This window comes from Mchenga conophoros, linkage group LG5, assembly GCF_057382185.1.
Source record: "Mchenga conophoros isolate Kocher_MC1m ecotype Shallow Benthic linkage group LG5, M_conophoros_male_GT1.1, whole genome shotgun sequence".
Lineage (NCBI taxonomy): Eukaryota > Metazoa > Chordata > Actinopteri > Cichliformes > Cichlidae > Mchenga > Mchenga conophoros.
The window spans coordinates 16,603,699-16,629,404 of NC_140530.1; the positions used below are offsets into that span (position 1 = coordinate 16,603,699).

The 25,706-nt window shown below is 44.7% G+C and overlaps 1 protein-coding gene across 4 annotated transcripts in view; it reads right to left on the reverse strand.

The window, feature by feature from the left end:
- The window catches only part of ppfia4 (PTPRF interacting protein alpha 4), a 69,759-nt gene that overhangs the window by 43,541 nt on the left and 512 nt on the right, over positions 1-25,706 (reverse strand). For all 4 annotated transcript variants that reach the window (XM_085273641.1, XM_085273642.1, XM_085273639.1 and 1 more), the window contains exon 2: positions 25,352-25,652. In XM_085273641.1, the coding sequence (XP_085129767.1) occupies positions 25,352-25,609 (258 nt within the window). In that variant the 5' untranslated portion in view covers positions 25,610-25,652. The remainder of the gene's footprint in view (positions 1-25,351; positions 25,653-25,706) is intronic.

Sequence of the window (25,706 nt, forward strand, 5' to 3'; positions counted from 1 at the left end):
GTATATTCCGTTGGGTCAGCATTAAACAAATGCCAGCTAGATGTGGTGTATTCCCACTGGGTAGTTGTGCAGAGTCTATATGTTTGCGTATGTGTGTAAATCTGCATACGTGAACATATGTGTGTGATAACAGTGATGCACTGCAGGGGTGATCAGGAAGGGGAGGAGAAGGGATTTTTTTCACTGCCAAAAATGACAGGAATAAAAATAACTTGAACAAGATGACTAGGATAAAATAAACATGCTGACCTGGAGCACACACATTTAGCTGATCCTGCAGTTTTAACAAATGCCCGGCTACAGTATCAGTCAACTCAAAAGGTTTTTCCACTTGTATTATTTGCAAATTCCTGGCTACAAGTAGTAATGATTAGCTATAAATAAAGAATAATGCCACAGCCTTAAAAAGAATTCCCTAGAGTGTGCTGGGTCAAATTCTCTAAATCTAACAGCCTGGAAGGATTAACAAATTAATAAATAAATAAAAGTGGGAATATTACATAAATTGAACAGATGAATTAAAATGGTAAAATGCCTTGAACTCTTATAGAGTAACTTTAAGAGTAGGAACTATAGAAGCTATGGAAATGGTATAAAGAGATAGAAGAAAAGCGGCCAACACAAAAAAAATGTTTCTGAAGACATACAGCAGGGGAAAAAAGTACTGCAAAAAAGAATGTTTTCTTTGTCTTTTTCCTTACGCTGTGTGGGAATGCTACGATGCACCCACTGCCCTGGCAGAAAGTCTACAGTCAATCTGGACCAATTAGAGCACAGATATGTGGGTGCGAGAGTGTGTGTTTGTGCGTGTGTTTGAGTGTGTTCGCCCTCCAGGGTGCTCCAACCCCCCATAACACAGCTCACGCAAGATAACAGGGAGAAGAGAAGAGAAGAGAAGAGAAGAGAAGAGAAGAGAAGAGAAGAGAAGAGAAGAGAAGAGAAGAGAAGAGAAGAGATTTTGTCATTCGGGACACAAGATGCTGGCTGAGAGCGAGCTGAGAGAATAAGATACAGAGAGAGGAAACACAGGATCAGATGGAGAAGGCAAAAAATGAACCGGTCACAATGACAAAAGGATGTGACTGAAACTGGAGAAGTAGAAGGGTGGAGAGGAATATCCAAGGATAGCAGCAGAAGGGGGGGGGGGGGGGCATTGCCTAATGCAGGCTACAGAGCTTTACATGATCTTTATGTAACTCAGCTACAGGCACTTCCTCTCTGTCTCAGTGTTTCTCCACCTCTCATTCACACTTGCCCTCATTGCCATGCTCTCTGTCTCATTTACAAGAGGACTGCTTCAAAATTTAAACGCCTTTCCGTGGAGTGATTTTAGTCACCTTCACTAAACTTGAGCTGGGCAGATGAGTGTGTACGCCTACTGCACTCACTACAGCACCATTTTACACAGGGCTTGCAATTAAAATGGGAAATTATATTCTTACGGTACCCTGCGATGATGTAAGGGGTATTAGCTCACCCTTTACACCTGGAAATCGCAAGATTATAAAGTCATAATGTTTTTCTAAGGTAATGCTCATCAGTGTTTGTTATGCTGCACTTGTCCACCTAATTCCAGAAATAACATGCTGTTGTGGTGTCATATTACGGATGGAAACTGTCCCCATTACATACTGTAGACTGCAAGCTAACAGTGAACATATGAATCATTCTAAACTGCTAAAAGTGTAGGGGGATAACGCTTAATGGTAGGTGACTGTTTTAGGAGTGACTTATAGATTTGTGAAGTAGGAGGATTTACCACTGACGTTAACTAAGGACAGCACAGTTCTACTCAAATAAGGGTTCAGTTTTGCATACATTTGGAAAAATGTGACTGGGATTTTTTGTTTTTAAAACAACAAAGCATTCTGAATCTGCTAAAGCTCTGACTGACTTCTTATCCTCGAGAAACAGCAGCTAGGGCTTAGAGGTATCAGAAGCATCCAACTGCACCAAAGTGACAGGAAGAAAAACAAAGAAAGTTGAAATAAACAAACTAAACAGACCACTTGACACATTGAATTAATCAGGAACTTCTGGGTTTCTCTGTTAAGGAACGGTGATGACAACACGCAAACCAGAATAATCAAGGAAAGCTCCTCCTACCTTAAAAACCTTTTGGAAAATTGGACAGTAGCAACTTGTAGTAGACACTTTCTCTTCTAATACTGTTACTGTGCGTTGAGCCTATCCTTGATCAATTTAAGTCTGATTGTGTTAGGGACAGACTGAGAGTCAGTGTGAGTGAATGAAAAGTGCTACTGACGTGTGGAATTCAGGGCAAGAAGAGACGTTGTGAGGCATATGGCGGAGAAAAGACAGGAAGGCAGCTAAGTGTGAATGATGCTTTTCTTGCACTGGGGCAGACCACGTCACAGGCCTCATTATTATAATGGGCCACCACAATGCTTACTGACCTTCATCATCAACAGATAAAGTTGGCCACGGAGAAATAGTGTGTGTGTGTGTTCTTCTGTCAGTTATTCAGGCAATTACAATATGAGGGGGAAGATGGTTCAGGCTGTTAGCATTGTAATTAAATGTACCACGGGGGCTTTACAATGCATTTAGCAAACAAAAATCAGAATCAGAATCAGAATACTTTATTGATCCCTGGGGGAAATTATTTTAAAAGATACCACACAGGCAATCTTAATAAATGGACACACACATACACCCATAATGTAATGATTTCAGGCTACTACAAAGGCTCACTGGACTTCCTGGTTTGGGTCAAGTCAGTGCACACATGCACTTCAACTTGCATGTTAATAAAACCCTCATAAAAAAAGCAAAATTGTGACTTTTATCTAGTTTTGCTTTATCACGGTAACACGAGATGGTAAAATCAATCGCACGCTCGGTCCAGAAACACTGTGCGAGGAGAGTGTGGAGGTTTGTGCTGAAGTACAACATCCTAGCAGCAGTGCTCCCATCTAGTGCTCTCAGAGCAAAGCTGTAAGTACAGTGAGCTGGCTGAGAGATATGAAGAATTATGTGGCAGAACGATAGCTAACTAATAGACCTCTCAGCGCACACACTTAAAGCCATCACAACTGATAAGACAGAAGAGTGAGGGAGCGAAGGAGAACCATTCCTTGAAGAGAGAACAGATCAGTCTTTTACTAATGTGTTAATACGGGTATTGAATCTTCACTGACTCATAAGTATTCATAGATTTCTGGTTTCATACAATGTGTGCATTATGGAAAACAAGCAGACACAAAAAACAATTTAACCGAAGATGATGACAAGAGGTGCTGGAACAAGTTCGGCTCAAAGAAACAGGAACAGAACTTGTATTTGTGCGTGCACGTGCGCGTGTTTGCGTGTGTGTGCACATAAAACTCTGCACAGTGTCTGAGTTGAGTGTCTACACCAACCCACGTGTCTGTGAATGGAGCTGGAAGTAAATGAATAACAGACTGCAGCTGAGAACTGAGGCATGTTGTAGGTGGTGCTGAATAACTGGCTCTTGATTTAATACAGAGACTAGATGATCTAAAGAGCTATCTGTGAATGTACATGCACCAAAAATATCTTATTAGTTCCTCCAGTATGTACTCCGTGAACTCCTGCTGTTTAAATCAGCCTTGCGCTGTGTCTGTTCTGCACGGAAAAGTCAATGTACTGTGGGTGTCATCATGTGTACTTTGATGTCTGGCCAGACATGATGGTGCTCTGAGCTGTTTAACATCTCACATCAGTACATACATCTTTGTGTGAAACACTGTAACTGTTTATACACTGATGTGTGTGTAGCTGTGCATGAGTGTGATGTATTAGCCCAGTTGGACACTTATGTACTAGGAACTGCTGACTGTGTACAGGCAATTCATCACTGGAACCGTTTTCTTATGCAAGATTTCAGTACGTAGTTATATGTTCATGGCCACTTTATAGAATAGAATAGAATAGAATAGAATAGAATAGAACAGCCCTTTACTGTCACTGTGCATGTACAACAAAATTGTAGAAGGATCATGCCAATTAAATACACCATTCAACTGCTTGTTAATGCAAATGTCATATAAGTCAATCGCATGCTATTTAGATCTGGTCATGATGCCCTGCTGAACTTAACAGCGAGCTTAAAAATGTGGAAGAAAGACAATTTAAGGGACTTTGAATGTGGCATGGTTGTTGGTGCCAGATGGGCTAGCATTTCATAAACTGCTGATCTGCTGGGATTCTCCCACACAAACATCTCTAGAGTTTACAGAGAATGTTTTGAATAAGAGAAAAAAAGAGACATCCAGTGAGCTGCAGTTCACTGATAGAAAATGAGTCTTCAATGCCAGAAGTCAGAGAAGAGCGGTTAGACTGCTTCGAGCTGATGGGAAAGAAACAGTAACTGAAATAATCGGTTATTATAAACAAGGTATGAGCATATCTGAACACACAACACATCAAACCTTAAAGCAGATGGTTATGAAGCAGCAGAAACCCACGCTGAGTGCCACTCCTGTCAACTAGGAACAGGAAAATCGAGACTACAATTCCTACTGGCTTAACAAAATTGGCTAACAGAGGATTTGAAAAACATTGCATTTTCAGATCAGTCTTGGTTTCTGCTGCAAAATTCGAATGGTAGGGTCAGAATTTGGTCTAAACAACATGAAAGCACAGATTTGTTCTGCCTTGTAGCAGTAATTCAAGTTGTGATGGTGGTGTGATGATGTGGGAGATATTTTCTTGGAACATTATGAGTCTCTTAGTGCCAAATTGTTTCTGACCATGTTTACAGTGTACCCATCTTCTGATGGCTGTTTCCAGCAGGATAATGTGCTCACAAAGCTCAAATCATCACATCAAGTGGGTTTTTTGAAAATAACAATACATTGACTGTACTCAAATAGCCTCCAAAGTCAGGAGATTTCAATCTAATAGAGCACCTTTGTGATCTAGTAGAACCAGAGAGTTACATCATGGACGTGCAGCCAACAAGTCTGCAGCAACTGTGTGATGCTATCACATCAATATGGACTAAATCCTCTGAGAAATGTTTCCAGCACCTTGTTGGATCTGTACAGAAAGGTGTGTCCAGCCCAGTACTAGGAAGACCTATCCTGTTAGGTTGACTAATTTTGTAAAATACAAATAAAAACTCATATTTTATTTTTCACAGCTCTTGCCCCTTTTTAGGCATGAAGTAAATAAATGGATGCAAAAAACAAAGCAGAGAAGTTTTTGTGTACATATACATTTAAAAACTTCCAGTATTACTTAAACAAGCTTATGGTTTTATGTTTGTTAAGCATTTTACTCCCTTACAAATATTTTTTTAAAACTGTTAACGAGCTAGTTCATTAGTGCTCGGACATTAGGTAGTGCAGCGCCCATTCCATTTCAAGCAATCAAGATAAAAGATGGAGACACAAGATCTAAAATTTACAGACTGATGGATCTCACTCTCGACAAAATCATGTTTAGCTAAATCTGAAGAAGACAGAACAGACTAATTTAACTTCAAGCGCAATAAAGCCATGTTTTCAAAAATAATTTTCTAGATTCAGCATTTACACATTTATATATTAACAACTGGTCAATTAAATAATGAGTAATTCTAGAAAATTTAGCAAGTTGTTTTAGCTTTATGCTAAGCAACAGTCAAATCAGTTGATTATCTATTCACTTTACTATGCCTTTTGCACTGTCTATAATGTTCGACCAATATGATTACAAGTAGAAAACAAAGTCTAGTATCCAGTATTTGTCTTGGCCTGTTTATACTATATCAATGTTTTCCACAGAAAGGCCTGTTTAGAGTGAAGTTTGTCCTAGCAGTGTCAGAGAGTGGGCGTCTAATGCCAGAAGCATTAGAGCCAGCAATCGCTTGTACCTGTCCAGGAACAGGACGGAAATACAATCAATTAATGCTAATGCTGATCTGATAAATGTGCAAAGAGGCAAAGGTTTGCAGAGATGTTAGCCATAGCAACTTTGATGTTATCACGAGTGTCACTAAGCTAAACTTCGCTCTGTTACTCAGCAGCTTCCAAGTCACTCAAATTACTTAATAACTCCAGTTCATGAAGTCCAATGATATTTTCATTTTTCATGGGGTAAATATCACTAATACGTGCTCATTTATGATCCTGAAATTGATGCAACATAAATAATTAAACAAGTACAAATAAACACATGTTAATGTATGCCTGTGGCCAGTTCATTTCATACAAATGCATGAAATACTTCAAATAAGTCATTAGCTATTTACAGCAACATTTGCCTTACTGTGTCCTCATCCCAAATCCTGCTTTTCACTTGCACTGCTATGCTCTTGCAGATCTGTGTGTGTGTGTGTGTGTGTTGGTGAGTGTGCGTGGTATTGACAGCCAACAGTGGGGGGTGGGTGCTATGTTGTGAGACACTGACAAGCTCTATTTCATGGAGGCAAAGATGCATTTTGAAGTTCTTTAAATCCTTTTAAGGGTCCAGCAGGAGACTTAGCTTCTCAAGCTGCTGCTGCCTTTGCTGCTGTTTATGTCTCTTGCTGTGGAAAAGAAGACGTTCCGAACCCAATATGTGTGTATGTGCCCATACAAACACATTTTCAGAAAAGTTTTTATGTACATTTGGGAAATGTACATAAAAACTAACCACAATATTGAAACCATTTTAACCCTATATCTTACCTACATTATGTATTATTTGGAGATGCAAGAACAATGCATCTGTTTTTGGAAATTAAAACATGCCAGTAACCAAGGTTTTAGTGCCTTAATGTATCCAGCAGTTGTTCCAGTAAACTGCAACAACTTATCAAAAAAGTACAAAATAAAAATGTTCCAATCGGATGTAAACTGAACCAATGCCACCAGCACCAATCCAACCTCCTCATGAAGCCTTTGTAGGACTCTAAAATAGGACTTTTGATAAAAATGCATTATATATTGCCCTGGGATAACAAATCCACAGAGTCTTCCTGATACGATGGAGGTGTCCACCACTCTGTGGTCTAGACCATAGGTGTCAAACTCTGGCCTGCGGGCCAAATTTGCAGCCTAATTACATTTGGCCCGCAAAGCCATACAAAATTACTATTAGAGCTGGCCTGCCAGTATTATACAGTGCATGTACTGCTAATACTACAATTCCCAGAATGCTCTGTTGGTGTTTTGGCGTGTCAGTCATGACAGGACCCATTAGCACCATAGTCATAGCAACCATGCAAATGCTGCCATGCTACCTATCCCAAAATGGCAAAAAGAAAGGCAGAAAACAGGAGTTTTCTGGACAGGTGGGAGAATATGATGAAAATCTGATAAATGATAAAATGATAAAATTTTATTCAGAAGGCTGCAAATTAATTTTTTATTTAAGAAATGAATTCCACTGATGTGTTATTTAATTGGAATTTTGATTTTGCATGTGTGTAATATTAACTTATATATATGTTTATATAAGTTATATATATTGTTTAGTATTAAGCTTTGCCTGTTCCATATTCGGTTTTTCAGCAAAACTTGTTTGAGTCCATAAGAAAAGACTCCTTGTTATATTTGGAGGAAGACTTTTTTTTTCCAATAAATTTTAATGTTAGCCCGCGACTTTGATCCAGTTTTGAATTTTGGCCCACTGTGTATTTGAGTTTGACACCCCAGGGCCCTGTGCTTCGTACGTCGATTACTACATCCAAGATCAAATGAAACATCCAAGACCAAATCATCGCGCTAACTCTGAGCTTAAAACGCAAGGGAACACTGCAAAGGCTGCAAAAGCAAGGAGAGAGGGCTGGCAGAAAGTTGCTGACAAATTAAACTCGTAAGTAATCCAATAATAACAATAATAATGGAGTGGGTTTATATAGCGCTTTTCAAGGCACCCAAAGCGCTTTACAATGCCACTATTCATTCACTCTCACATTCACACACTGGTGGAGGCAGCTACGGTTGTAGCCACAGCTGCCCTGGGGCAGACTGACAGAAGCCAGGCTGCCATATTGCGCCATCGGCCCCTCTGGCCAACACCAGTAGGCGGTAGGGTAGATTTATCATATCACACTATATTATCCAATATTATATTACATTATATTATATTATAATATGTTATATTATATCCCCTTTCACATTAGAGCCACAACAGGACCCACTAGAACATGGGAACAGGTAAAAGTGAAATATAAGAATATTCTACAGAATGGTAATATTTATCACTTATATTGCTTTTCGTCTCTTGGAAAGAGACCCTGGAATACTCTGTTTGTTCATAACAGCAACCAAGAAAAGGGCAGAGCAAAAAAAAGACAGGTGGTGGTCCTGCACCCCCTCGTCAACAAGTTGGTTAAGTAAATAATACCCTCACGGGAAAATCGATATCTCTCTATGAGCACACTGTCGCGCTGAGCTAAAGGATCCTGTCTGTCCCGCAATATACGCTGGATTCTGAGGACTCTCCTTATCAATCTTGCACCTTCCGCAATGGGTTGCTCGCGTAAACGGACAGGATATGACTGCGACAGGCTTCCCAAATCCACCTTCGCTTTTATAGCCGTGGTCTCTCATCTTGATTACACGAAGTAATTTACAATTACTACTCTGAAATATGAATTACATCTGTAATAATCACATACATGTAATAGAATGTTAATAGTACATTTCCCTTTTTTAGGGAATGACCTGTATGTATCTGTGTGACATCAATAAAAGGATCAGGTGCTGCATTATCTTTAGTTACATTGATGTTATTTATTTATGGTGAAACAGTGGTGGAATATCGCTGTTGCTTTCGTATGAATGACGCGGACATACCTGCGTGGCCGCGATCTAATCCTGTTTACATAAAGTAAACCTGCTCCCCAGCAGGTTTACGCTTACGGCTCTGTTGCTATGACAGCAAGTCCCGGATGGGCTTCGGGGAACCGAACGATCCAGGATCACGCGAAATCGTCAACAATCTCATCCAGCTAACTCACTTAGCGCGGTACGAAGAACAGGCCCCTGGTCTAGACAAAGCTTCTTTCAGCGATTCCCTTACTCACAATGGGTCGCCACAGCAGATGAATATACATATTTGATACTGCACAGACTTTCACACCGGATGCACTTTCTGACACAACCCTCCCCCAACATTTGTGTCACCTCCTGGTCTCATTCACGTGTTAGCCAAATGTGTTAACCACCACACTATGGAGCTACTACTACTATGTTCAAGACTGTGGAGAGGACTGGTTAATAATCAAAGGATGATGTTTTTCAAAATAAACTGTAGATATTATCAAAAGATATTGTAGGTAACAATAGATGGTCCTATATGTACAAAAGTATGGGTCTACTTACTTATACAGGAGCTTCTGGTTCTGAAAGGTGGTGCAAGTGCAAGTGTCATAAACCTGCATTCTTTATAGAAGCCACCAGATTTGGTATCCGGTCGTTAAGTGATGATGTGACGAATCCTACTTCCGGGCCTAAAGTAGTCTGCGTTTAATATGGCTTTTGTGTTGTTAACATGTTTAATGTTATGTATTTTCTTCTATTTGATCTCAAAAAGCTCCTAAAACAGTCAGTGATCCCTGTTGATCTCCCTCGGCTTTTATTACCGCTAATCATTTATTTAAGCTCAGTTTTTAAAACCTTAGGATGTAACTACAGCCCAGCCCATGCAGCAGTATATGAATGACTAACCTCGTATTGTGGATGGATTATCTCAGCTGTTCTCCTGGCTGAAGTTTGGTCCTTTTACAGCATCCTGCCATGCGATTACATTTGTTCCTGACCACCGAGAACACTCACGGTAACTTTTGTTGAGTGGAAAAAAGGTTAGCATGTTTATATTATGCTAACATAGCTGTGTCGCTAGCGGTCACGTAGCACATCATTATATACCAGCTAGCCAAACTTCAGTAACCCTACAAACGTCACTGCTGTTTAGTTTTCTGTCTTCATTTATGCTGGAAGTGATAACAGAGCTGTACGTTTTAATTTGTTTCCAAAACCCCTGTCATGAATCGCCGTGCGGCAGGCAGGAGTAGGACCCAAAATGCAGGACTCACAGGCACGAGGGAATAAACTCAAAAGGCAGCTTTATTGCGTAACAGAAGATGATAGGCGATACAAAACTAGACTGGGAAAAACTAACATAAGGCTCACCAGGAAACACGGGGGAAATCACAAACCAAGAATTCACAGAGAGGCACAGGGAGATCCACACACGGCATGAGGGACGACGTCACGCTGAACAGAGGGAGACGCAGACAGAAATACACAGAGGGTTAACGAGGGGAGTGGGAACACACGGGGAACACAGGTGACACTGATAGCCATAACGAGACAGGGCGGGGTGAACTGAACACTGACGGGAGAGGTGAAACAGGGAGCACAGAGGTTCAGACAGGAGGAGAGAGAGCACGAGTAGAACACCAACATAACAGGCAGGGGAGACACGGAATAAACACGAAAGGGGACGAGGGCTCATAAATACATAGAGGGGCACACAGGGAGACATGAAGGGCAAGGGATCAAAACTAGAAGCCATAGAATAAATCACACAAGTACAATAATACGAAAATCACAAAGAACTAAAAACGCTGGGTCAGGAGACCCAGGACCGTGACAGTACCCCCCCCTCAAGGGCTGGCTCCAGACAGCCCAAACACAGAAAAACAAAACCAAACAGAAAACAACCCAGGGCGGGCGGCGGGGGCCCAGGACGGAGGGCTCGGAACAGAAAACAAAGAGCACAGCAAACACCGGAGCCCAAGAAAACAACCCAAAACGCGGAAACAGTTCAGGAGGCCGGCCGTGCGCAAGGCAACGGCGGCGACGCGGAAACAGTTCAGGAGGCCGGCCGTGCGCAAGGCAACGGCGGCGACGCGGAAACAGTTCAGGAGGCCGGCCGTGCGGAAGGCAGCGGCGGCCCTCCAGTCCCAGGCGTGCCGGCCATGGCCCGGTGGGCGCAGGGCCAGACGAGGCAGCTGATGAGGAGGCTGGACCAGACGAGGCAGCTGATGAGGAGGCTGCGGCAGACGAGGCAGCTGATGAGGAGGCTGCGGCAGACGAGGCAGCTGATGAGGAGGCTGCGGCAGACGAGGCAGCTGAAGAGGAGGCTGCGGCAGACGAAGGCTCTGAAGAGGAGGCTGCGGCAGACGAAGGCTCTGAAGAGGAGGCTGCGGCAGACGAAGGCTCTGAAGAGGAGGCTGCGGCAGACGAAGGCTCTGAAGAGGAGGCTGCGGCAGACGAAGGCTCTGAAGAGGAGGCTGCGGCAGACGAAGGCTCTGAAGAGGAGGCTGCGGCAGACGAAGGCTCTGAAGAGGAGGCTGCGGCAGACGAAGGCTCTGAAGAGGAGGCTGCGGCAGACGAAGGCTCTGAAGAGGAGGCTGCGGCAGACGAAGGCTCTGAAGAGGAGGCTGCGGCAGACGAAGGCTCTGAAGAGGAGGCTGCGGCAGACGAAGGCTCTGAAGAGGAGGCTGCGGCAGACGAAGGCTCTGAAGAGGAGGCTGCGGCAGACGAAGGCTCTGAAGAGGAGGCTGCGGCAGACGAAGGCTCTGAAGAGGAGGCTGCGGCAGACGAAGGCTCTGAAGAGGAGGCTGCGGCAGACGAAGGCTCTGAAGAGGAGGCTGCGGCAGACGAAGGCTCTGAAGAGGAGGCTGCGGCAGACGAAGGCTCTGAAGAGGAGGCTGCGGCAGACGAAGGCTCTGAAGAGGAGGCTGCGGCAGACGAAGGCTCTGAAGAGGAGGCTGCGGCAGACGAAGGCTCTGAAGAGGAGGCTGCGGCAGACGAAGGCTCTGAAGAGGAGGCTGCGGCAGACGAAGGCTCTGAAGAGGAGGCTGAGGCCGGGCCAGGCGAGGTTGCAGAGGCTGAGGCCGGGCCAGGCGAGGTTGCAGAGGCTGAGGCCGGGCCAGGCGAGGTTGCAGAGGCTGAGGCCGGGCCAGGCGAGGTTGCAGAGGCTGAGGCCGGGCCAGGCGAGGTTGCAGAGGCTGAGGCCGGGCCAGGCGAGGTTGCAGAGGCTGAGGCCGGGCCAGGCGAGGTTGCAGAGGCTGAGGCCGGGCCAGGCGAGGTTGCAGAGGCTGAGGCCGGGCCAGGCGAGGTTGCAGAGGCTGAGGCCGGGCCAGGCGAGGTTGCAGAGGCTGAGGCCGGGCCAGGCGAGGTTGCAGAGGCTGAGGCCGGGCCAGGCGAGGTTGCAGAGGCTGAGGCCGGGCCAGGCGAGGTTGCAGAGGCTGAGGCCGGGCCAGGCGTAGCAGAAGCACAGGCGGATGTAGCCGGGCCAGGTGATGACGAGGCGGTCGCAGATGGCGGCTGGACAGGCTCCTCGGGCCCTCCAGCTGATGCGGCGTGAGGCTGAACGGGCCCCTCGGACCCTCCAGCGGAGACAGGAGGCTGAACGGGCCCCTCGGACCCTCCAGCGGAGACAGGAGGCTGAACGGGCCCCTCGGACCCTCCAGCGGAGACAGGAGGCTGAACGGGCCCCTCGGACCCTCCAGCGGAGACAGGAGGCTGAACGGGCCTCTCGGACCCTCCAGCGGAGACAGGAGGCTGAACGGGCCCCTCGGACCCTCCAGCGGAGACGAGGAGGTGCTGGCCGGGCTCACTGGAACCCCCAGCGGACGAGGTAGATGGCGGCGTGGGAGCCGCGGAGTCCTGGATGAGCTCATCCGAGCTTTCAGCAGGAGCTGATGTAGAGCCAGAGAGGATTGGGACCCCGGGCCCAATGTTAAGCTGGCTAGAAAACCGCACTGCTACGGGGAACTGGGCCAAAGGTTCAGGTGCGAGCTGAGCTGCTGGACACACGGGGACCTGAGCTGCTGGACACACGGGGACCTGAGCTGCTGGACACACGGGGACCTGAGCTGCTAACGGTGGAGAAGTAAATGACTGCACAGGGGACTGAACTGATGTCTGTAGTAACGGTGGTGGTGAGAGTGGAGTAGGTGGTGGAGTTAATGACTTCACAGGGGAATGAACTAGAGGTAGTGATGGTTGTGGTGCTGGTGGTTGAGTGGGTGACTGTGCTAAAGGGGACTGCACTGGGGACACTGGAGACACTGGAGACTGCACTGGGGACACTGGAGACTGCACTGGGGACACTGGAGACTGCACTGGGGACACTGGAGACTGCACTGGGGACACTGGAGACTGCACTGGGGACACTGGAGACTGCACTGGGGACACTGGAGACTGCACTGGGGACACTGGAGACTGCACTGGGGACACTGGAGACTGCACTGGGGACACTGGAGACTGCACTGGGGACACTGGAGACTGCACTGAGGGTGGCTGCGAGGGAGCTAACTGAGCTGTGAAGGGCTGCGAGGGAGCTAACTGAGCTGTCGATAAGGCTGATGATTCCTCTACCAACTGAGCTATTGACTGGGCTAAGGATTGGAATAAGGTTTGTAGTAAGTCAGGCTGTGGATGTGACTGTGCTATGGGAAGCGAGGCTGAATGTGGTGGAGGTGGCGACTGAGCTTCGGGCCGGGCGGCTAACAGAGCTTCGGGCCGGGCGGCTAACAGAGCTTCGGGCCGGGCGGCTAACAGAGCTTCGGGCCGGGCGGCTAACAGAGCTTCGGGCCGGGCGGCTAACAGAGCTTGGGGCGAAAATGGTGGTGGTGGAGTTGGTGTCTGGGCTACAGGCGGCTTCTGAGCAGGAAACACAGGACACCGAGCTACAGGTGGCTGCTGAGCAGGTGACACTGGAGACTGAGCTACAGACGGCTGCTGAGCAGGGGACTGAGCTGAAAGCGGACGGGCAGCTGACTGAATAAACATAGCTCCAGAATAAACAGTTCCAGATGAAACAGTCTTAACTCCTGGGTCCGAAGGAGCATCAGAAGCACAGTCTTTTGAACCACAGTGGAAACGATCGCTCTCAAAATAAATACTGTCATTTTCTGGAACAGGAGGAACAGAAGATCTAGAGTTCATGAAGCCGACGTTAGCGGCCTTGGGGGAAACGGTACGTTTATCCCTCGACACAGAAGGCGAACGTAGGGGGACTTTGTCACTCACCCTAGGCGGTTGGTCGAGAAGAGTCCCAGGCTCCTGCTGTGAAGTGGAAACGCTGGGTGAGTCGGGCGGCACGATAATAATCCCTAACATCTTGTAGAAGGCTTGTGCAGGCGTGAGCTGATTGCTTGCAGGCTCGTAGTAATCCTCCCGGGACCGGCTGGAGCGTCTTCTGCGAGACCTGGGCGTCCGCGGAGAGGAAGCAGGTGAGTGGACCGAAGGGTAAGCAGCTAGTGAGGAGCGGCAGCACGGAGGCCCTCCAAGCACTAGCCGAGTCCCGTCAAAACGGGAGCTGCGCTTCCACGGTGAGTCCGCTGGATCCATTACTGGTGACGTCGTACTGTCATGAATCGCCGTGCGGCAGGCAGGAGTAGGACCCAAAATGCAGGACTCACAGGCACGAGGGAATAAACTCAAAAGGCAGCTTTATTGCGTAACAGAAGATGATAGGCGATACAAAACTAGACTGGGAAAAACTAACATAAGGCTCACCAGGAAACACGGGGGAAATCACAAACCAAGAATTCACAGAGAGGCACAGGGAGATCCACACACGGCATGAGGGACGACGTCACGCTGAACAGAGGGAGACGCAGACAGAAATACACAGAGGGTTAACGAGGGGAGTGGGAACACACGGGGAACACAGGTGACACTGATAGCCATAACGAGACAGGGCGGGGTGAACTGAACACTGACGGGAGAGGTGAAACAGGGAGCACAGAGGTTCAGACAGGAGGAGAGAGAGCACGAGTAGAACACCAACATAACAGGCAGGGGAGACACGGAATAAACACGAAAGGGGACGAGGGCTCATAAATACATAGAGGGGCACACAGGGAGACATGAAGGGCAAGGGATCAAAACTAGAAGCCATAGAATAAATCACACAAGTACAATAATACGAAAATCACAAAGAACTAAAAACGCTGGGTCAGGAGACCCAGGACCGTGACAACCCCGCAGTCAGGACATGCTATATTGTATTTAGATAGACGCTAGCGAGCTAACTTCCTGCTAACTTCTAACTCCGTTAAATGTCATAAATTTTGTTTTCATGGATGCCTGGATGTTAAACTCAATTGTTACACCTGGTAGAGCAGAACACTGATCATTTTATTAAAGATGAAAGACTTTAGACAGTTTTTCAACTCTCAGTAATGCCATAGTGATCGTTTGATATATGGACCTGCAGCGGAGTTTAGGCCCAGACACGGCTAGTGACGTCAGACTTAATGACCGGATAGGTTGCAAAAACACTTCCGGTTCTATAGAACTCCATGGGAAAATGGCCCTCCACAGCAACCTCTCTCCAGTCTCCTTTGCTGATTTTGGCTCATACTGTATAAAACATTGAGTCACTTTCATACGTTTTAGCAATTCTAGCTGTTGGAGAAGAAGATAACTCACACTGGCTACTGACAGGTGATTGTCCAGTTGGTAGCCAATGAGAGGGACCATCTGATTAGCTTTGTTGTCCTTATACATTTTTCAGTTATAGACTTATAGATTAAAGATTATTTGCAAAATTGCATGCTGTTTTTATACAGTGTCCCAGGATTTTTTGGATGCGGGATTGTTAGTGCAGTTGGGTGTTTTTTAAAAATGTCTTTGGGAGCAGAGTTGATGCATGTGTTTTTCTCTCCCATATCTCTGAACATGTGGGTGCATACAGATGTAGAGGATACATGATAACCTTGAAGTGTATAACCTTGGGTTACTCCAACATTTCTTTTAAATATACTTACTTTCTGACTTCCACATCCCAATAGTACAATATTAACACCTCTCCCCACCCACTGATGCCTTATCTTCTATTCTGAGGGAGTAGCTGTAGAGAAAGTGAACTGACAGAGTTCCAATAGTGCAGCTGTTAGACATGGCAGGGCCACTGTGGGCTTAACTGCTGGCTGGAAAACTTCATCTCACATCCCCCTGCCCTTCCTCCCTTTCTCTCATTCTGTCCTTTCCTGCCTCCCTCCTTCATTACTCTCGCCTTCCCCCTCTGGTGGTCCTGCAACTCCAATCACTCTGCTCTTATTACCAGAGAGAAGGAACTTACACACACTCATAGACATATAGTGGCTTTCCGTTCTTCCTATTACCAGAGCATGTCCCTTGCTGCTGGGACCTGTCAGGTATGCTTGATTCAGCTTTTTTCCTGACTTTCTGCCTCTCGTTGCTAAATCTTACACTGTCTTTGTAATTGCGACTCTTTTTACCACCTTTCTTCCTCCTTACCTCACCTTCCTTTGCTAACCCAGGCAGCCAGGGGAACAAATTGGCGCCCGGCTGAGCTAAATGTGCCTGGTGCTGAGAGCCAGATGGTACTGGCACGGAGAAGGAGGGAGCAAAGGATGGCTCCTTCTGAGAGATGGAGCGTCTAAGCCATGGCACAGCAGAGCAGCATGGGGGAGCTAGCTTTGCACACTAATAATCTATTAGTGTTCAGGGTCCCCAAAAGCTGTGCAAAGGCCCTTGCCAGGGTCCACTGTGACCTGCTCACAGCTTTGGTGAATAGGAGGCTTAAATGAAGACTGGACAACATACAGGAGGGAGGATTATGGAGTAACATGCTGAGGAGTGGAAGGAGAGAAGAAGAGAGGATAAGAAAGAGGCTCAGAATGAGAGGTGAGATGTCAGCTGCTAGAAGATGAATATGTTGTTAGTCTCACTTCTGATTTCTCGTTTGTGTCTCTTTGTCTGTCTCAAAATTAAAAATGCAACCACAGTAATGAACACAGCAGTAGTCAGATGATAGCCATGTCTTAAAAAGGGCCAAAGACAATCAAAAGAAACAGACTTTTTTAGATTTCAGTGAATAGTTATAATGTAGATGGGATATCCATCTCAGTTGAGTCTGTAAGAACTTTGCCCTCTCTGTCTTTCAGTGTCATACCTTCTCTCTCAAAATCTCCCTCACTCTCTTATTTGTTCCTCTTTCAGGGTTTCTTGGCAAATTTCAGCTGCTCACTTCATGCTCCACTTTCCCCTACATCAACCCAAATTCCTCTATTTGGCGCTTACATAACACATAGCATAGGATTTGGGCTTCGATAGCAGACCAATCAGATGCAATAATTTTTCATCTGACTTTGGCCTATCCTCCTCAATATTCTCCTATCGTGGCACACAAAGCTGCCTAGGCCATCCATGCATAAGCAACACTATCCGCAGGCATATTCGTTCACACGTACCGATGCACAGACTCAAGTCGACATGCAGACTGTGCATGCTGACATTTAAGGAAATACAGACGGTGTGTGCATCATTGTTCGTCTGTGGGTGGTGCAAATCAGAATGGCTAAAATAAATGATTATTCTTGTCACTGATTCATCTTTGGGTCGTTTTCTCAATTAATAAGTGGATTGGTTAGTGTGTAAAACATCTAAGATGTCACTCTCAATAGAACTCGGGGTACTGTCTTCAGATGTATTGTTTAATTTTTCCAACACTCCATGGATGAAACACAACCATCACATTTTTTTCCTGCAAAATTACTTATTAAACCAATAAATGATCAAAACACTTGACCTTTTTTATTCGGATTAACTCATCGATCAATTGGTCTATAAATGTGAAGTTGTGTGTTTATGCCTTGCTGAAAGGTTGCTTGTCTTGTGATAAGATCAGGCCATCTCCAAATACTGTGCAAGAGCACCTCAGAGCACTCCTTGTTTCTTATGCGATCTAATGTATATTAACTCTGACACCCCTTCCCACTCACACCTACAAGTAAAATACTAGTACAGTAAAAGTGGCTGAGTACCAAGCCTGTGAGGCTTAGCTCTGTTGGCCTTGGTTCAAGTAGTGTGGAATAACTCTATCTGTGTTAGCCAGCACAACACTTACCCCAGCACTAAGGATATATGTTTATTCACCGCAACACAGACATTAATTAAAGCTGATTAGCTTCTTTCTCCTTTCCTTTGCCCACATTGATACATAAATAGTGGAAAAATCATTTTCCAGGCTATCGTTTTCAAAAAGTTAGTAAAGTGTATTTCTAGGCAATATTAGAATTAAGCTATCTTAAAGATTAAAGTGATTTATATGCTGGTGATTTATATGCAGCACCAGCGAGCTATGATAGAAACAAATAAAATGCAGGGACTGTTTTTCCCTTTTGTGTCTCTACTCTTTGTTGCGCTCATTTTTTAAATCATTATTATTTTAAGGAGCTAAATTTTTTTTTTTTTAAATATATATTTCTAAGTTTTTCTGCTTCTTTGTACATTCCCTCACATACCAGGAATTTACTACCATCCGTGAGTCCTTATACTGAGGTGATGATTGTTATTCTCTCACTGATCCATTTAGAAACAGTCACATAAAAGTGTTCAGAAATGCACAGGAGTAACTGATGGTACTGAGCAGGCCGATCACAGTGCTCAGAAATGAATGAACACTCTGTGGGGTCACTGCTTAAACATTATAAATTAAACTGTTGTGTGACAACAAAAGCAATATGTTAGCTGATGTTACGTTTTTGACGTATCTTCGTACAAAAATATTCAGAGTCATGTTCTCCATAGAACATATCATTTGACACACATACAGTCTAAATTTATGTGAATGCAGAAAATTTTAAGAAGAGTACAAATTTAAGAAAGAGGCTGCTTCGAGTACTTGGCAGTTTTCAGGGCACCCCCCCCCCCCCCCACACACACACACACACAAAAACAACAAAAAATCAAGGAACTCTCTGCAGATCATGGTTAGGGTATAAAACAATTTCAGAGTTTTGAGTGTTTTTCATGAGCACAGTGGACTCCGTAACTTTGAAACTGATTACATTTGAAAGCACCAGGATTCCTCTACAGGGAGTGCAGAATTATTAGGCAAATGAGTATTTTGTCCACATCATCCTCTTCATGCATGTTGTCTTACTCCAAGCTGTATAGGCTCAAAAGCCTACTACCAATTAAGCATATTAGGTGATGTGCTTCTCTGTAATGAGAAGGGGTGTGGTCTAATGACATCAACACCCTATATCAGGTGTGCATAATTATTAGGCAACGTCCTTTCCTTTGGCAAAATGGGTCAAAAGAAGGACTTGACAGGCTCAGAAAAGTCAAAAATAGTGAGATATCTTGCAGAGGGATGCAGCAGTCTCAAAATTGCAAAGCTTCTGAAGCGTGATCATCGAACAATCAAGCGTTTCATTCAAAATAGTCAACAGGGTCGCAAGAAGCGTGTGGAAAAACCAAGGCGCAAAATAACTGCCCATGAACTGAGAAAAGTCAAGCGTGCAGCTGCCAAGATGCCACTTGCCACCAGTTTGGCCATATTTCAGAGCTGCAACATCACTGGAGTGCCCAAAAGCACAAGGTGTGCAATACTCAGAGACATGGCCAAGGTAAGAAAGGCTGAAAGACGACCACCACTGAACAAGACACACAAGCTGAAACGTCAAGACTGGGCCAAGAAATATCTCAAGACTGGTTTTTCTAAGGTTTTATGGACTGATGAAATGAGAGTGAGTCTTGATGGGCCAGATGGATGGGCCCGTGGCTGGATTGGTAAAGGGCAGAGAGCTCCAGTCCGACTCAGACGCCAGCAAGGTGGAGGTGGAGTACTGGTTTGGGCTGGTATCATCAAAGATGAGCTTGTGGGGCCTTTTTGAGGATGGAGTCAAGCTCAACTCCCAGTCCTACTGCCAGTTTCTGGAAGACACCTTCTTCAAGCAGTGGTACAGGAAGAAGTCTGCATCCTTCAAGAAAAACATGATTTTCATGCAGGACAATGCTCCATCACACGCGTCCAAGTACTCCACAGCGTGGCTGGCAAGAAAGAGTATAAAAGAAGAAAAACTAATGACATGGCCACCTTGTTCACCTGATCTGAACCCCATTGAGAACCTGTGGTCCATCATCAAATGTGAGATTTACAAGGAGGGAAAACAGTACACCTCTCTGAACAGTGTCTGGGAGGCTGTGGTTGCTGCTGCACGCAATGTTGATGGTGAACAGATCAAAACACTGACAGAATCCATGGATGGCAGGCTTTTGAGTGTCCTTGCAAAGAAAGGTGGCTATATTGGTCGCTGATTTGTTTTTGTTTTGTTTTTGAATGTCAGAAATGTATATTTGTGAATGTGGAGATGTTATATTGGTGTCACTGGTAAAAATAAATAATTGAAATGGGTATATATTTGTTTTTTGTTAAGTTGCCTAATAATTATGCACAGTAATAGTCACCTGCACACACAGATATCCCCCTAAAATAGCTAAAACTAAAAACAAACTAAAAACTACTTCCAAAAACATTCAGCTTTGATATTAATGAGTTTTTTGGGTTCATTGAAAACATGGTTGTTGTTCAATAATAAAATTATTCCTCAAAAATACAACTTGCCTAATAATTCTGCACTCCCTGTAGAGTTTAGTCAAACTAAATAACCAGGGAAAAACGGCCAAGATCAGGGAGGTAAAAAACCCCAGCAAACACCACCAATCTTCAGTGATCTGCAGTGTTATAAGAAGCTGAGAGGTGGACTACCATATTATCAGTACTCTGTCTGTCAGGCTTTTAGAAAACCACTGTTGGGTAAAAGATATACAACAACCTGTTTGGAGATGGAAAATATCAGGCACTGCAGGTCACCTGGTTAATACCATTGCCACAATCAAGCATGGGAGTGGCAGGATTATTCTGTGGGGATGTTTTTAGCTGCAGGGACAAGGAGGCCAGTCAGAGCTGGCTGGAGTATAAATACAGCCAAATACAGAGAGGACCTTGAGACTTAGAGGAAATATACTTGGAGTGCATGAGACCGGGGTAAAGGTTCATCTTTCAGCATAACAATGACAGGAAGCATATTGTGAATGAGTAGCCTAGAAAAGCCGAGGTTGTCTCTACAGAACATCTGCAGAGACATCTAAAGACCCTTCATGTGTAGGTTTCCACACACACACAAAATACATGAGAAATTAATAGTTTCAATACTATTAGAATGGGAGCTTTACATTTTGAGTTTGATAAATTAAAAAAGAAGTCTAAAAGCATGCATTCTCTTCGTCGAGGGTTATTGGAGGTAGATATGGAATGTGTCCTTTTCACACAAAAACTTCATTTTCAAAATTAAAACATGTAAAAAGTAAAAGTGCCTGAACACTTTGTGAGTTGCCATACAGAAGCAGCGTGGCTTGAAAAGCACACCTCTGCCTCATCTCGCCTCTGATAATAGACTGTGTTGAGCTATGGACAAAGGTCATTTGCAAGAGTAGGGTAGGAGGAGACAAAAACTGTCTGAGGGAGCAGTTAATGGACTAGTGGGTTATTGAGGAGTCAGATCAACAGAAAAAATGTGAAAGAGAGAGGGAAAAGGGACAAGAGAAAGAACCACAAACTAAAGCCAGATAGGTGCAGTAAAAAAAAAAGATGCACCAAAGTCAGGTGTTTTCAAATCTAGCCTTCGGAGAAGACACACCAACCCCGAAACAGCAATACCTGAAGCAAGGCAAGGTTGGAGACATATGCAAAACAGTCAGATTGCATAATATGCAATCTGACTGTTTTGCATATGTCTCCAACCCTAACCCATATTATGGTTTTTCGTGGAGACACAAAGCTATGTGTGTTTATGAGTCTGAACAACAGTAAGGCAGCAATCATTGCTGTGAGAAGTCAAAGGAAAGGTCATTAATGTGTGTGAGCTCAAGTAAACAACAAAAATACTTGTGTATATGCGTGCACGGAGGAGCATATCAGTGGGGACGGGGAGGGTGGAAATAGAGACAGTTGTTTTGGAAGGGCAATGAGATCCGTGTCTGTGTCCGTGTCTATCTGTGTGTGAGTTTGTGTCCCTTCATCTCTGTGTACTTGTATGCTGGCAAAAATAGACACTGTTGTGTCTGACTGAAACAGGTGTCCAAACATCACAACACACACTCTCACAAACACACAGATTATGAAACTCAATAAAGAGACATCCCGCTCTTTATTCATCAAAGAGTTTTCAAAATGATGTTGACCAGTTAGATTTTAGAAACAATGATTAATCATGAAATAATCATTTGATTCTTTGAACTTCATAAACTTGTGGAGCTCTCCAAAAAGCTGGATTGTGCTTCTCAAGCACCTAATGCTTTGAGCTCTGCAGGGTTGACATTTGGTGAACTGAACACCAGTTTCTTTACTCTGTAAATAGTTCTTGCATGTTTGGACCTGCACATTGGGTCAGTGTCCTGTTGTATAAGGAAAATGGTTCTAATGGAGCCCCTATACACAGGGTATGGCATGGACCGATAGTGTTCCTTGTTGTAGATCACTTTCATTCTGAACCAGTTTTCCACCTTCTAAACTAAACTGTCAAATTTCTTCACCATGCTTGGAAGATGGTATCAATCAATACTCCAAGCATCTTTTAATTTTTATGCCTTGTTTCACAAATCTTTCTGAAACAGCTCGGATAGTTCTCAAGACTCCTCCCCCCCCCCCCAATCTTCTACTGAAAAAAAAGTCTTTTCTCTTAGCTTCTCCTTTCACTGGCCAGTCTAGGTTTTGTCTTTGTCTTTGCAACTCTGCTCAGACAGAGCAACACAAACAGTTGTTCTCTGTATTGCTGATAATGAGAGTGGCATTTTGTGGTTACCATTTAGATATGAAGCACCTGTCTCCCAGATTTGAGACTTTTGACATGATAAAACTTGTACAAGGTAAGAGAGATCGCTACTGAAATCGGGTCTCTGATCGCCTCTATTGGTATTCTATTAGAAATCCATTAATCAATTTTTTTTTATAAAATGTGCTTTTCCATCACAAAGAAGGGACCTGCAACTTTTGAGTAACAGAGGATTCACTGGATATATATATAAAATCTTACAAATTTAACAAATCTATTGCTCACTATCCACCCTCTACGTTACACACACATGTATACATATGTGGCATATGGAGAAAGCAGGCATATGATATGCCTGCTTTCTCCTCTAAAGGTCGGAACTGTTTTCTTCACTCAGTAAAGTAACAGTGTGTGTGTGTGTGTGTGTGTGTGTGTATAACATGAGCTTTTGTGTGCATGCGTGTGTGTTTAAAACCTAATTTGTCTATGGGCAAACCCATCTCTGAGGGCTGTATTAGAGGCATTATGCACTGTAATGGGCTGACATGTTAATCTGAAACTCTATTCTCTGTAGCTAATGAACATATCCATCCTAGTCTGTGTGTGTGTCTGTGTGACTGTGCATGTGTGGCAAAATGGCAACGTCCCATTTTTATGATGTTAGCGAGGCAAACACAAATGCCAAGGTGATGGAGGTTTGTGTCTTTTGAACAATGACAACGCTGAAGAGCGCTGAATTTTGAATTGCTCCAACAGTGCATTTTTACATGTGTGCATGTTTGAGTGTGCATCTTTGGAGGAGAGACATAGATCTGACAGATTTGGGTCAAACCAGTCCCGTAGAGTCAGGAAACCTACAGAAGACATAACAAAACACTACACACAAATGCACATGCCTAGTAGGTTAAGATAACAAATGTTTTTTAGGCAAAAGGACAAAAAGAGTGCTCAGATTTGGGAAAAAAGACTGTATTGCCATGCCAATGCATATACATCAGAGGAGTAAACGCACACATACAGAGAAAACCTGACATACCACACACGTAGGCAGAGGCGGCAAGCGCAAATGCAAAACTGTCACATTGTAATGTACTTGAGGGCATAAACACACCAGCTTTGGTCATTTTGAGAGCAGCAGCAAATCACCCTAATTACCACCAACACATATAGGAAAGTGGGGTCAGGATCATTGCCAACTGCTACAACGTTGCTCTTACACACACAGTATTCATCCCACCCAAACCTGAGATTTCAGAAGCCATATGCTATTCTTTTTCCTCACACTTCCCCCTCATCATTGCAAAATGCACACTGCAATTTCTAATAATGCATAGAGGCCAGACAATCCTCATTCCTCAGCTGTGCAGAACAAAACTGAGTCAAAATCAATTGCAACTGAGACTTTTTTTTTTTTTGGTTTCTCCGTCTCACTGCCTGCACTGTCCGTTGCATCATCTCTCCATTCTGTGGATGCTGTGGAAATGACCACAGGTGTGTTTGGATGTGTGCATGCACAAGTTGAGCGTGGTGCTTTGAGAGAGAAAGCGAGAGACAGCTTATGCATGTGCTCGCCAGCCATAATGTCTGCATAATGTCCCCGAGGTCTCTGACTGTATAACTAATACTTGTATTATTGCTAGAATAAAACATTACGCTGAACCCAGCAGGATTAGAAAACAAGCATGACAGCCTCTACCCACTCTCTCCCACACTGACACACACACACACACACACAAACACACATATATGCATGCATGTGTAGAAGCAAGCAGCCCAAGGCCATGTACACTAGCAAGCAGCCATGTTTCTTTCACAAGAGGCTGCAGCGAGCTTGTCATCGTCAGCATGATTCTCTCTCTTGCTCTCTCTGTCTGATACACACACATGCACACCGTACTGTGACATCATGCCACGCATTTAGACTGGGGGGGGGGGAGGTCAGAGGCTAACATAGCTTTATGTGCTGAGGCTTCATTGTCGTCATGCTCTGTGACTTTAACAGCCCTTATTCAGCTCTCCTTTCTCTTAAAGACACACATAAGGGTGACAGATGTCAAAGATGGCCAACAATACAATCAGGTCCTTTTGCTCCAATTGCCACTGACAGGCCGGTCACCACATGCAGAGGTGTTTCCACTCAGTTAATTACTGTTAGGCTCTGCCCTCCCTTCTCACAGGGAGGGCTCTCGACGCCAGGCTCAGACCTCTACACGCAGAGTCAAGCATCTCTTAGTGAGCCAAAATCTTCCATTTATTTTTGACCCACCTTTCAACCCACTACATTACCTTTCTGCCTACTAGACATTTAGATCTTCCTTTCTGGCATGCTGCCACTTATGAGCTTTTGATGTGATATGGGCCTGCATATCCCCATCATCTTCACAGATATCCCAGGACATGAAGGAGTGTTAGATGGGATCCCCAGAAGATATAGTCTATAAATATTAAATTACATTTTAACAGGGGTGCTATCCCAGGGTCTCAAATTCTGGCAAAAGAGCAAGATCTACCTTGCTCACTGAGCTATTACCACCAGACCTATGCCATTCATTCATTCATTCACATTTTTATTTAAATCAGCACAACTCTCTTGATCGTAAGCCTCTATGATTATGGTGCCAAAGACTTTTGGGGCCCAGGATAGCTGACTCTGATTGGCTAGTGATCCCCATGACCAACCTATAACCTCTCATCACATAACTCGGCAAATCATAGCAACAAACCGAACAGGAAGGATGCTTCTCCCTCTTGGAAAATAAAAAAAACAAAAAACCCCAAGGCCATCTAATCCCACACCCAAACCTGACTCTCCCCCTCCTTCAAAGGCCGGCTGCTCCTCACCTGAGGCAGCGCGGCGTTGATCTGCCGCTGGAGCACGTCCCTCTCGTGCAGCGCTCCCTGCAGCTTGGTTTGAGACTGAATGAGAGTCTCCTGAGTCTCCCTGAGGGACTCCAGCAGCTTGTCCCTCTCGTCCAGCATGTTGACCATGAGTTGTTCGAAGTTGGCCTCCTGGTCCGAGCCGTTCGGGACGCCGCCGGTGCCTCTCGGAGGACCAGCCGAGTCTCCTTCGCTGATGGTCGGCATCACCTCACACATCATCTTTCCTGCTCTGTGGTCTGGGCAACGCTATAGGACAGTGTCGCTGTCGGGATTAAGAAGGAATATGTGTATGCGTGGGGGTTATAACCCTGATAAA